The sequence below is a fragment of the Brassica rapa genome, chromosome A10, assembly GCF_000309985.2.
Source record: "Brassica rapa cultivar Chiifu-401-42 chromosome A10, CAAS_Brap_v3.01, whole genome shotgun sequence".
NCBI classification, from domain to species: domain Eukaryota; kingdom Viridiplantae; phylum Streptophyta; class Magnoliopsida; order Brassicales; family Brassicaceae; genus Brassica; species Brassica rapa.
In genome coordinates, this window is record NC_024804.2 from 12963674 (window position 1) to 12976667 (window position 12994).

The following is a 12994-nucleotide window of genomic DNA, read 5'->3' on the forward strand; positions in this document are numbered from 1 at the left end:
AGTTATTTTTTTTTTATTATGTGAAATCGAGTGATTGTGCAACTCGGAAGAATATCAAGTGGGAAGCTCTGACTTTGATCAATCAAGATAGAATGTGCTTTGAAGCTCTGGTAATTGTTACATCACAAGAAGACTTATTAAATGTCTTCTTTTATTCCTTTAGTTCTGATGCTTCACAATTGTCAGATGAGACCACATTCTTTAATTCTTGTGAGAAGAGTATCAAGTGGGGAAGTCTCTGACTTCATAATTGTCAGAAGAGACCACAGTCTTTACATCCTTTTAGGATTCACACTGCGAATGTAAATGCTTATTTATGTAGTAAATATATACACGAATATTTAGGTGAAAATATATGTATATATATTATACAAATGTCAATGCTTATTTATGTATATAAATACGAATATTTAGGTGAAATATATGTATATATTATACAAATGTCAATGCTTATTTATGTAAATATATATACACGAGTATTTAGGTGAATATATATTTATAAATATATTTATAAATGCCAATGCTTCTTTATGTAAACATATACATAAATTTTTAGGTGAAAATCTATGTATATATTACTAAAAATATTGGTAACTTTATGATGCGTTAAAATTTACCCGCAAGGACCATGTACAGAATTTTCAAGGCATCTCGACTTTTTATCTCTAATTTGAGATCATTGTAGTCTTGTAGTATATGATGAGATATTCTTTTGCATCTTATTCCCCGAAGCGGGATCTCTCTTCCTAACAACGTGTCAACAACGTGTATAGTTTGAGGTCTTACGTAATACTATGCGAGTAAGACATCTATTTAAGTAATTTAAGGAAAATAACCAGATAAATTGTTCATTGTTTCATACTATTTTCTCTTGTTTTATTCTCTCACGTTTCAATATATAATACATGATTTCTAATACTTTGAGTTTTTTTGCCAATGTATTTATGTGTTTATATGTTATGATCGCGTAGTAATATTTAGAGAACATTATTTCTTATGATTTGTTTCCAAGAATTATCATACCTTGGTAAAAAGTTCAAACTACTAGTACAAAACACAATTTATGAAATGTGATACAAAGTTATGACAATAAATAATTGCAATATTAGTTAAGCAATATAATAACTTTCTCGACAATGATAGACTTATAGTAATTATCTCATACAAAGGCTTATTGGGTTTGATACCAAGGACGAGAACTAAAACTAAAACAAATTTACATTAATAAACTACTTTTGTTGTTAAAACGCTTCGAGATCAACTATTTCAATACTTGTAATTTTCTTTTGAGCTGGATATTTGTAATTTTTTTCTCCATAGAGTTATTGATTAATATTTGTGAGCCTTCAGGATAAAGAAGAAGAAAACGAATAAACTTCATCGAGTGGAGAATTTTTGTGGACCTCATCTCCCCGTCTTTGATCATATGTTCTTTTCTTAACTAACTAAAGATATTAAGTTGTATATTTAACCAATATTAATAATACTGTTTTGGGTATATTACCTTTTTAAATTATATTTTAAAAATAAAGGGTAACTATTTCATATCTAAGAAACGGATCAGATGAAGATGCATGGGATTTGAAGAAGATCAAGTTCTTCTTCTGTTCTCTTTTCCACTTTGGCCCTATGTGATCAAGAAGGGTCAGCTACTTATCATCTTTAAGATATCGTTTTGGTTATTACAAGGAATATTGAACATGGAAGTCTTTTAAGAATCTCACTGTTTGTGTCTCTATCCGGAAGAGATAAGAATCCAAATGTGTCCATAGACTTACAACAAAACAAATAAATCGTTACAAGTTGAAAATAAGCAGTAACCAATAAGAATGGCGAAGAAGAAAAGATAGCGAAGCTTCTAAATTTCTCTAACAAGGAAAATAAAACTGAAATCATTTATAAGCAATAGTCTTTTCAGCAACATTACCCATAATAAGCTTCTTTTTCTTGACGGATGGTGACCATGACAATGATCATGATGGCTCCACTATCTCCATAACCTACTCCCTTGTAGCATTATGTTATATATAGCCCTATTGAGTTCTTGTAAATACACAAACCTTAGAGAGCTGTCCTCTTCTTCACTCTAGTTCTCTTACATAAGAAGAATCACAAAGAGAAACTGTTTTCAAAGTGATTAGATTATTAAGCTTTGACAGTTATTAATGGAAGGTAAAGGACGGGCTGGATCATCAACTTCTTCTTCTTTAACCACAGAACTCTTCGGCTCCAAAGACCCTTCCCCGCCGTCTTCTTCCTCCGGAATCTTTTCCTCCATTTTCCCTCATCCTTCTAAGGTCATATTACCTTCCTTTTCTTCAAACTTTCTTTCTTGAGTGATCAGACTGATTCTTGAAACTTAATCTTCGGTTTCTTGATTTCTCAGGGTGTTGCAAGAGATGGTCCAAGCTCCAAACATGGCTTACAAGGTCAGTGAATAATAACTTTCTTCTTCGTTTTTGCTCACGTTTTCTTCTAAAAACAACATCCTTCTTCGTCTTAATTTGTTCACCTTTCGTCTAAAGTTGGCTATGTTTTTCTAATAATATGTTTTCTTACGCAGCTCAACGTAGAGAATCTTCAACTGCACAAGAAGACAGAGTTGAGCCATGTCATCTAAGCTCTTCTCTTTACTACGGTGGTCAAGACGTATACTCTCGATCCACCACAAACCAAACTTACCCTACAGTGAGTCTTCATAATTTTACCTAAACTTTGCTAAATGGCTTTCAGTAAAATAAATAAATTAATAAACAGAGGACTTGACTGATCAGAGAAACAATTTTTCAGGTAAGAATCGAGCGGCCAAGAAGCGGAGAAGACGATGCTAATGGACAGAACTCACAAGATGTTTCAAGAGGAAACTGGTGGCAAGGTTCTCTTTATTACTAAAGAACCAGTTCCTTTAGTTTCGTTGTAAATCTCTCCAGAAACCCATTAAAGCTCAAGCCACGTACTAATTATCTACCGAACCAATACTTTGTATAAATAAGTTATGGTCAAAAGGGATAATTTATTAGGGGATTCGAAGATTAAAAAATATCTAGCAAAATTGTATTGAATAGTACTTCTTGTGATCAACTGTAAGTCTGTATTAGTGTTAACCCTACTTATTCTATCTCATGTTCAACATATTTTAGCATTTTGCCAAACGCAAACGCGTGACTAAACTATACATCTTTAAGTAGAATCCAAAGCCTTAAACACTACCAAAACTGTTTTTAATTAGCCGTTACTCCACAATAAGCCTGAGACCAAAGCATGTTGGTCTAATCTTTATTTTACAAAAAGAAAAAAAAAAAATCTATCGCGTTTAACCACATGCAAGGAATAGGAGGGATGATAAATCGGTGGGGCGGGATTGATGAGCTTCGTACCGGTGATTGATTTCAGATATACATTTGAGTTGCGTGCCGTCTTAACCGAAGAAAAACGGCGAGACGTCGACCTGTGAGATAATGCTTCAAACGACGACGGTAAGAAAACAAAAACATTGACGCCGTTTCCGGGCATCGAAAACGGGTCACCCGGGTGACAGGTGGGAATACTTACCACTATACTACAACGACATTTTTGTTTGTTTTCGTATTACAAAGTACATATTAAATAAAACAATTGCCACTTTACAGACAATGTCTCAAGTATATACGTATAGTTGTATAGATGTACAATTTTTTTTTTTTTTTTTTTTTCACTGAATTTTATTGAGGGACAAAACCCAAACAAAGACAAAGCTCGATACAAGAACAACCAGAAGGCCTAAAACAGAAGGCCATCGAACATAAAACTTTTGGGCCGTAAACCCAAAAGGAAACCGTTGGGAAAGCAATCTTTAGGCTTCCACCACGTGGTCGATTGCCCAGCAATCAATGGCCACGCGTCAAGACGCGAGAAAGACAGCTTCCTCCGGAGCCAGCGAGACGATACGGCGGAGCTCCACCGTCGGCGAGACCTAATCGAAAAAGAAACCGTTCAAAACGAACGGCTCTCAACCCAGATCAGCCAAAGAGTCAGGCTTGACAGATCAAGCGTTTCTAAGAAATCAATCAACGTCAATCGAACCCAATCATCAAGATTCCTACATGCACAACAATCATCTTTAAAGATAAAGGAAGAGCTTGAAGATGAGAATCGCCTTTATCAAGGAAAGGAATCGAGAATCGAAGATCGAGAAGGAGAATCGATTGAGTAAAGAACCACCGGAACGCTGATCGAACGGAACCGGGAGAACCCCGGTGGAGAGCCGGCGAAGACAGTGAAAGGTTCACCACTTCCCGGAGTCAGTAGCCGGCTAAGACGGCGTTAAGAGAACCACCGCTTCCCAGAGACAAACATCTGATCAACAGATCATAACAACAAAAGGATCTGAGTACTCTCATCATCTCCTCCGTGAAAGATTTTGGAGAGAGAACGGAGGAAAGAGAGAGACCGCAATCTTCTTTGGACTTGGTTCTCTCTATACGTGCCGTTTTTGGTTAAACCTGCCCTGTACAATTTTTGTTTTCTACGGCGATGCCTGAAAAAAATTCTAAAAAAAAGGTATTCATTATTTCAGCTATAAGAAATATGTTAGCGTAGAAGCTTGATTATCCCGTACTCAAAGTCTAATTTATATGGTTAATGGTTGTTGGATAAAGGCTTTACCATTAAGGGATATTAGACCCACTTTCTTGTAATAAAAATAATTATTAGCGAGTAAAACGTTGCAGAATCGGAAAAGAAATTATTATATTTTCTCATATAAAATGTGAATTCTAAAAGCAATTAGCTAGTGGTAGTAGGAACTATTTATAGTGGTTATACCGTTATACCAAGAAAAAGTATGCATACTTACGTTTTGGTCAGGTCTTTAAAGGTGAACCTAATCTTCCCTAACATTTGTTACTTCAAAACATCGCATAGAAAAAAGAAACAAATACTATATCTTGTCTCTGAATCAAACATCTCAACCTGCATTTGTTGACTTAAACCACATTAATCTCAAATAAATCACTTAAACCAATATGATACTGAGATGTTACTCCGTATGGCTAGCATATGAAATATATACTTATATCATAATCTTACACATCTTCTTGTTTCAAAAACTGGTTTGAGATATAAAATCGTATATTTTATATGGTTGACAATCATAAAAATATATATATGTCTGTAATGGTTGATAATGGAATCTTAATTTAATTGGTGTCAATCTGGTTATTAGCAGTTCTTCAATAATTAGATGTTAGAATAAGAATAGTATCGTGTGTCCTACCTACCAGAATGTGAGGGATACACGACACATAACTTAGAAGTTAGACTGCGCAATTGTTTTTAAAATTAATTTAATTACATTAGAAAAAAAATTTGAACTTAGTATTTTTAGTCGATCTGATCATGACAAGTTTTTTTCAATGTGTCTTTTTAGTTAGTTTCATCTGTATTCTTACATTTTATAGTTTCCCTCGTAGTTAACTGGATATTTGATTAGTGAAATAAAAAAAAGCCGTTTTAAAAAAAAAATTTAGTGAAATAAAAATGTGATAGATTTTAACAAAATCAGATAGTTTGTACGTTGTGCATATGGGCTAAAAGACATATTGAGGATTAACCATGGTCGTTGAAAAGCATGGTTCAAGTTTTCCACTTCGAATTCAATTATGATTAAAAATATAGATGCCTTGATTAGAAAGGGACCCCTACTTTCACAGTCTCTATATTTAAACTGAGGATTTCTCAAGTTAACCATTAGAAACTATAACTTAATATAGCTGAGGAGATGATTTTTTCAAGAAATATACGTATGTAAACTAGTTCAGCAATGAGCTCTATTTTTCTTCACTTGAAGATCAAAGTATTGTATGAGGAGGTTAAGCGTGACAAGAATCGCTATTTCTTCAAAGCTCGGTTAGATAACTGGTTAAGTCTTAGAAAACATAGCTTCTTCTTTCCTTTGCTTCGATTCAATTTGTATACTCACTCCATTTTGAGTAATAGTAAGAATTTTATTTTGAGTAGCGGAAAATGTATAAGTCGTCACTTCCAAGACGTATATTGGCTTGGCTCTCGAACTCGTGAAATTGGCCGAATTGTTTTTAACCGTTTTAAGTTGTTGTTCACTCGTGAAAAATGTTCAAGAAAAAAAAAAGGTTATTCAGAAGCACCAAACGTCAACAGTGGTTAAAAATTTGTGTACGTTAATTTTGAAAATTTGTTTACTAGTTTACCAACTTGTACAACCCACGAATATCAGAGATCCAATAACATCCAAAGGTTTATCTATAAAGTTAATTTGAGACATATCGTCATCATACTAAATTTGAACACTAAACATGGAATACAAACTTTAAAACATCGTTTGACAAATTTTGTGAACTATAAAAGCTAATTTGACACTTTATAACATTATATCAATATCTCAAATCATCACATATTAGCTGTAAATGGTAGGGGAATCAGTTTAGATTGATTACAATGTTATAATTGAAATTTTAATAAACATTCACCCAAACTAAGAGAGTTCGTCATAAATAAATGCATTCATATTTCACGAAAGAAAAAAGAAAAAGAATAAACTACATATGTATATATATTTTTTATAGCTTTCCTTAATCCTTAATCACTCGTGACTCGCAACAATTGGCAGGTGATCGTAGCGCCTTCCGCTTAAAGCTGTCCATCTGTACGGTATCCTTCTTTATATATCTCTTAACTCAAACCTTTTCTGTCTACTTGCTCTCCTCTGTTTCTCTTGCTCTGTCTCTCTCTCTCTCTCTCTCCCTGGTTGAAGTTTTTTTTTGAAAAATATCTCTAGTTAAAGTTCGTTTGTTCTGTCTGTATCAATCCAAAGATATTTCTCTGTTCTTCTAGACAAAGATTCATCAACATGGAATCTACTGAACTGCAAGACATAGATTTCTTTAGTTCCTTTTCTGACCACACAAGCCCAACTTTCTTCACTCCAACCACAAGCTCCCTCCGATCCGACTCCGTATCCGAAGACCCGGATTCACCAAAGCCACAGAACGAAGAAGAAGACGAGTACGTCGAAGAGTTGACTCGTCAGATGACTAACTATATGCTTCAAGATGACGAAAAGCATCAAAAGGTACACAACTTTTTTCTTGAAACCCAACAGAATCGATTCTTTTCTCTTTTTTTTTTACTTAATTCTTTTTATACTTTTTGATCAGTCTTGTAGTGGTGGTAGTGGCTCTGGCTCTGGCTCTGGGTCGCCGCAATCTACTCTTTGGTCACCTTTCGCCTCCGGTTACAGCAGCCCTATCGGTCCTTCCAGAGAACCATCGCCACCGCTAACTCCGGTGACGGCGGTGGAGACGCAACCCGTTATGATTCCTTTTCAATCAAAACAAGCTTTAATCGATGACCAGATCCGATCTATTCAAGCTAACGTGAGCTCATGTTTTATCACACATTATTTTACTAAAAATCTTCTCTTTTTTTTTTGGTAAAACTAAAAAAAATAAAAAAATCCTCTTTTTTTATAAAAAAAAAAAAAGATGCGTTGGTTATAAATCAACGGTTTAGAATTAACCTTAAAGAAAAGAGTTTCCTTACTACCGTCGGATGTATTATCTTTTTTAATAAAAGTTCGTATTAATTTTCGTTTCTTAGTTCCATAAGATCAAAAAGGAGAAAGATAAGCAACGTAAAGATGACGTGTTAGGACACAAAGCAAGGAGCTACCACCAACAACAGAGACCAAGGTCGGGAGTGAAGGCGGTGTTCGTTGACGGGTCAGGTTCGAAAACCGGGTCGGGTGGAACTGGAGTGTTCTTACCGCGTAGTCATGGTACTGTCGTGGAGACACGCAAGAAAACAGGTTAGAGCCAATAGTAATGTCATATTAATTTTTCATTATCAAAAAAGGTTACGTATGATAAAGGACAAAGAAAATAATTAAAGATTGAATGACGTCGTCTTAGTACTTTGAGATTCCTACTTTGTTTTTTTAGGGGTTGACAAAGTGGGAATCTTGCGTATATACATTAGAAAATTTCATAAATTATCTCCTTAATATAAACCACTGAATGTTATGTTTTATTAAGAGTGTGTAATTATTTTTACTGTGGTCAACGAGATAGATAGGATTTCGTATCCCTGCGACGCATTTTCAGAATCAACTTTTGGGGTTCCATAAAATTCCATTCGTTCTAATTTTGATAAAGTTCTTATCATTTACTCAAAATGGTTTTGTTTTTTTTTTGTTTTTGTAAAAACAAAAACGGTTTTGTTTGTTCGAGTAATAATAGCTAAAGTAAAAGCGTTAGAAGGATTCAAAAGTTGTGACATGAATGATGAATAGTTTTAATTAAAATGGTTAAGATTAGGTTGGGTTAGTTTAGCAATCATCTCAAGCTCAAAACTCAATTATTTAGGACAAATATATAATAATAATCTTTTTCTTACATTATTACATTGTTTGACTGAGTAGATTCCAAAGATTCCTTCTCACCTATTAATCTCTTTTTTCTTTTTAAGATTTTGTGTGGATGTCGAGTTGACAGATATGCCCTCCTTAATTAGAATCTTGCCTCAAGTTGTTGGCCCCCATTGTTAGTCCATTTCCATTTCACCAAAAATAAAACCACATAGGTTCAAAAATCATTATCATTAAGTTTTTTCTAATGACCCCACTTGTTTCTTTCAATAAGTGGATTATAATCTAAGATAACCTTAGATATTTATTCATCTCGTGATTCTTTCCCATGTCACCGTTCGATCATTAATACCCAAGGCTATAACCGAACCACATAGTGTAAACTTTTTTCTTTCTAAATATAGTATTATATTCATTTGGAATTGAATAGACACTTAAAAGTCTCGTACCCACATGGAACATTAACCAAGGTTGTATGTTCTTTAAACGCAAAGACTTGTACATAACATACCAACGTTGAGAATATCTGATTATTTCATTTTTAACTCTTAACCGTTACCCAAACTAGGAGTCGGTGGGTGGTTTGTCAACAAATATCATCGACCTTTCATTTGATAAAAAATATTATATGCATCATTTGATTTTATCTGGCTTTAGATATTGGTGAGGTGGTGACTATTCTGTACTTTGTTATTAAGATTTGTCGTCGTTCTATGAAACTGATGTCTCAACCAAACAGTTTTTGAAGTTATTACTCAGGATTAAGCACAAGTCCGATTTAGTTTGGTTTAGATATGCATTTAGTTCGGTTCGACTTTGTGGCTGAAAATAAATTTGTTGCAGGATGTTCAACAGTAATAATACCAGCAAGAGTAATTGAAGCCTTGAAAGTTCACTTTGAAAAATTGGGCGTTCCTTCTACATTCTCTTCTGATATCCCTCCTTTTCATGGTACCAACCCCACCTATCTTTTTCCTTATTCATTTTTCTGCTCTACTATTCTTTTGATTAAAGTAATGATTTTACAATAATTAGTTATAAATATATATAAACAGTAAAAACACTCTCTAATTGAATCATTAAAGTCGATTTGTGAGAAATTCATTGCCGAAGTATATTTTATATAAACATAGGTTAAACTATTATTTTGATTGATAATTGTTGAATTTTTTTAACCATATAGATGCTTTGTTGGTGTCCATGAAGAACAAAAACAACAAAAGTAGTTCATCAACTCGGGGTCAAAGTGGAGCACCGTACATGGCGGAGACGTCGGCAGAGACCCACCAAGAACCACCGGCGGATTTGCCACATGAATGGACGTACTGATCAAAACATTAGCACATGCCCTTGGTTGCTGAAGTTACAGGTTTCCAAAAGGTAATGTCTTATCGGATTGAATATTCTATAGTGGGGTCAAAATATAAAATAAATAAACAGCTTTAAATAATCATTGTTTTTGGAAATATGTAGATTTTAATCGGGGGTAAATTTGTTCTTTTATTATTGGTAGTTCTATTAGCTGGTTCAGGTAAAATAAATAGTTCTTATGATAAAAGAACGATAAATATGCATATGTATGTTTATACATGTCTATTTGTAATAAAAGGGATGTGTTGTTTTTGTAGGATTCCTTGTAATAAAAGCATCGCCAGTGTTATAAAAATAAAATTGATTTTATTATTACGCCTTAGTGCTTACATTTACTTCGTTTGCTTAAACTCTCTTGTTTACAAATTGCGCGTACAGAATTGCAGCCATGGTTTTTTGAATAACCCAGTATTAGTTTTGTATCCTCAATATATTGCTGAAAAAGATAACATACAGAATGCGTTTATATACCTTGCGCTTCTCAGTCCATTCGTTTGATTCTGACCCTTTCTACATATTTTTGATTCGCTATTAGTCCCTCAATATTTTTCTACGTTCTTTCTGATGAGCTAGCTGAATGTAAATTCCAGACTTAGTTCTAATTTTGATGGTAGTATTTTTCGATCTTCCAACTTCTTCAAAAAATATTCTTTAATGTTAAAAAGAAAAGATAAAAAAAGAATTTCTAGAAAAAAATGTGAAAAGATATGACATATTGACATGCTCGGGGCCTCGTGGGTGGTCTTAAATCCGCCGACTTATCGTAATGTGCAAGAATGTTGTTGACTTATAAGGTTCATGTGCACTCACGGTTTGTCATTTATTCATATTAATTCTGAGCCAGTGACGGTGTACACAATACTTTCTCCACTCGTCTGATGTGACTCCTCTTTTTAATTTTTTTTGTCTACGTACACCGACAATTTTTAGGAATGCGTGCTACAGCATACAACTTTATAAAACTAAAATGATATTGCATTAGTTAGGAGAACCGACTATGATCGAAATACGAATATTAAAATTTTGACCGAGCTGTAGTCTAGCAATATCTTTTTTGAACAAACTGACAAACTGACATGATTCTTAACAAACTGAAATTGATAACCATTAACCGGAACTTAACCAACATTTTACTTACTAAACTAGACTAGGTAACCCGTATGTTGGAATGTTATTCTAAGCTCCATATCCAGAAAATTGTAAACAATCGTCATTTGATATATAAATCAAATCAAAATTAATTACTATGAGATTCTTTTGAGATGTGCCAAAAACAAAAGTTTAAACAGACCTGACCAATTGACCTAAAACCAATAATATCGTATTGATGTATTGAGTTTTAGTGGAATAACAGAGTCCAAAAAAATTGTTAACTTAAATTTGGAAATCAACAAAATGTTGGTTAAGTTCCGGTTAAAGGTTATCATTTTCACATAGTAACAAACTTGTTCCCTGTAACGATATGTTAATATGTCTTCTTTTTCACATTGGTGATCCAGGTTAACAGTCCATTCGCTAAACCTTCATGTTAAATAACCTAGGATTTCATGGTGTAAATTTGTGGAAATTCCGATTCAATTCCTGTGTTGAGCAACAAGTTGCGTGTAGGTGTCTTTGTGTTTTGGGTTATCAACGCCCACAACACCACACACGGGTTTTGTATAATCTCTCTGGTTAAAAAAAAAACTGAAACTCCGAAGTTCATGTTTAATAAGTCGATCGCCACTCAGCGTAAATGCGTTTGCAAAGAATATGGAACGGTATGGAACACTTTTTAAATAATACAAACAAGTTATGTATGTATATGAGACGTATATGACTTTGATATATCGAGATCCACGAATCTAAGATTTCTCTAACTTAATAATGAGGATGGGTGATTGGGAATTGTGATATATACAAGTGATGCAGTTTTGCCAAACCGCTTGCACTATAGGATGAGTCCAAGCGAACACGAAGAGCTCCGCCGTGCCGTCAGGTCGAAGAACTCGTAGCTAAAGGACTTTTACGCGAAAGTCTGAATCCATGCGCCGTTCCAGCTCTCTTAATTCCAAAGAAAGATGGGTCATGGCGAATGTGTGTGGATAGTCGAGCTATTAACAAGATCACAATGTGCTACCGATTTCCAATCCTGCGACTTGATGACTTGTTAGATCAAATTGGCACATCGACGATATTCACTAAGCTCGATCTTAAAAGCGACTACCATTAGATTCTATCAATTCGGGTGATGAGTGGAAGATGGCATTCAAAACTCGTGAAGGCCTCTTTGAATGGCTCGTCATGCCATTCGGATTATCGAACGCACCTAGCACTTTCATCCGCGTGATGAATCAGCCCTACGCCCGTTCATTGGCAAGTTTGTGGTCATCTATTTTGACGACATCTTAATCTTCAGACCTCTTTGTCTGATCATATACGACACCTCACAGATGTCCTTACAGTTCTCCGACGCGATAAACTCTTTGCAACTCTCAAGAAATGCGATTTTGGTTCTTCATATGTGCAGTTTCCTGGCTACATCGTCTCTGATCAAGGCCTAGTGGTTGATCCGAGGAAGATTTCGGCTATTAAATCTTGGCCAACACCTCGCACCACAACTGAAGTTCGGAGCTTTCACGGACTTGCATCATTCTATAGCCGATTTGTATCTCAGTTTAGTAGTCTTATGGCGCCTCATGGCCGGTTTGTATCTCAGTTCAGTAGCCTTATGGCTCTAACTGATACGATTCGAGATGGCCGTTTTGTGTGGACACCTGAAGCTGAACGTGCTTTTGTTCTTATCAAAGATAAGCTATGTTCTGCCCCGTTTTTGGCTCTTCTTGACTTCAATCTTGTGTTTGAACTACACTGCAACGCCTCAAAAGCTGGTATTGGTGATGTACATAGCCAGAGAGGGTGACCTATTACTTTTTATAGTGAGAAATTGGGTGGCTCACGATCACGATACAGTACGTACAATGTCGAATTTTATGCTATCGTCCATGCAGTGAAACATTGGCGTTATTATTTGTTTAACAAAGACTTTGTGTTCTATACCAATCATGATGCTTTAAAATATCTCAACAGTCAGTCCAAAGTCTCTGCTCACCATGCGTATTGGATAACCTACCTTCAGCAGGTGACGTTCCACATTAAACATACCTCAGGAGCTTCAAATCGCGTGGCCGACGCCTTGAGTCGTCGTCATTCCCTACTTGTAGTCCTCCATACAACAGTCACTGGTTTTGGTTCCTTTGTGGA

The 12994-nt window shown here is 34.9% G+C and overlaps 3 protein-coding genes across 3 annotated transcripts; all 3 read left to right on the top strand.

Annotated features, from left to right (window-relative positions):
* Nucleotides 1-920: 920 nt before the first annotated feature.
* LOC103845349 lies at nucleotides 921-3142 on the top strand. Its single transcript, XM_009122184.3, has 4 exons — nucleotides 921-2297; nucleotides 2387-2429; nucleotides 2564-2688; nucleotides 2791-3142. Exons 1-4 carry the CDS (start codon nucleotides 2166-2168, stop codon nucleotides 2890-2892), a joined length of 402 nt encoding a protein of 133 aa, XP_009120432.1. The 5' UTR covers nucleotides 921-2165; the 3' UTR covers nucleotides 2893-3142.
* Nucleotides 3143-6538: 3396 nt separating this feature from the next.
* On the top strand, nucleotides 6539-10060 carry LOC103845350. The gene is made up of 5 exons (XM_009122185.3): nucleotides 6539-7087; nucleotides 7173-7391; nucleotides 7615-7822; nucleotides 9224-9331; nucleotides 9564-10060. Exons 1-5 carry the CDS (start codon nucleotides 6866-6868, stop codon nucleotides 9707-9709), a joined length of 903 nt encoding a protein of 300 aa, XP_009120433.1. The 5' UTR covers nucleotides 6539-6865; the 3' UTR covers nucleotides 9710-10060.
* A 1932-nt stretch (nucleotides 10061-11992) lies between these two features.
* On the top strand, nucleotides 11993-12653 carry LOC108870131 (uncharacterized mitochondrial protein AtMg00860-like). The gene is made up of 2 exons (XM_018655369.1): nucleotides 11993-12106; nucleotides 12150-12653. Exons 1-2 carry the CDS (start codon nucleotides 11993-11995, stop codon nucleotides 12651-12653), a joined length of 618 nt encoding a protein of 205 aa, XP_018510885.1.
* The last annotated feature ends 341 nt before the right edge of the window (nucleotides 12654-12994 follow it).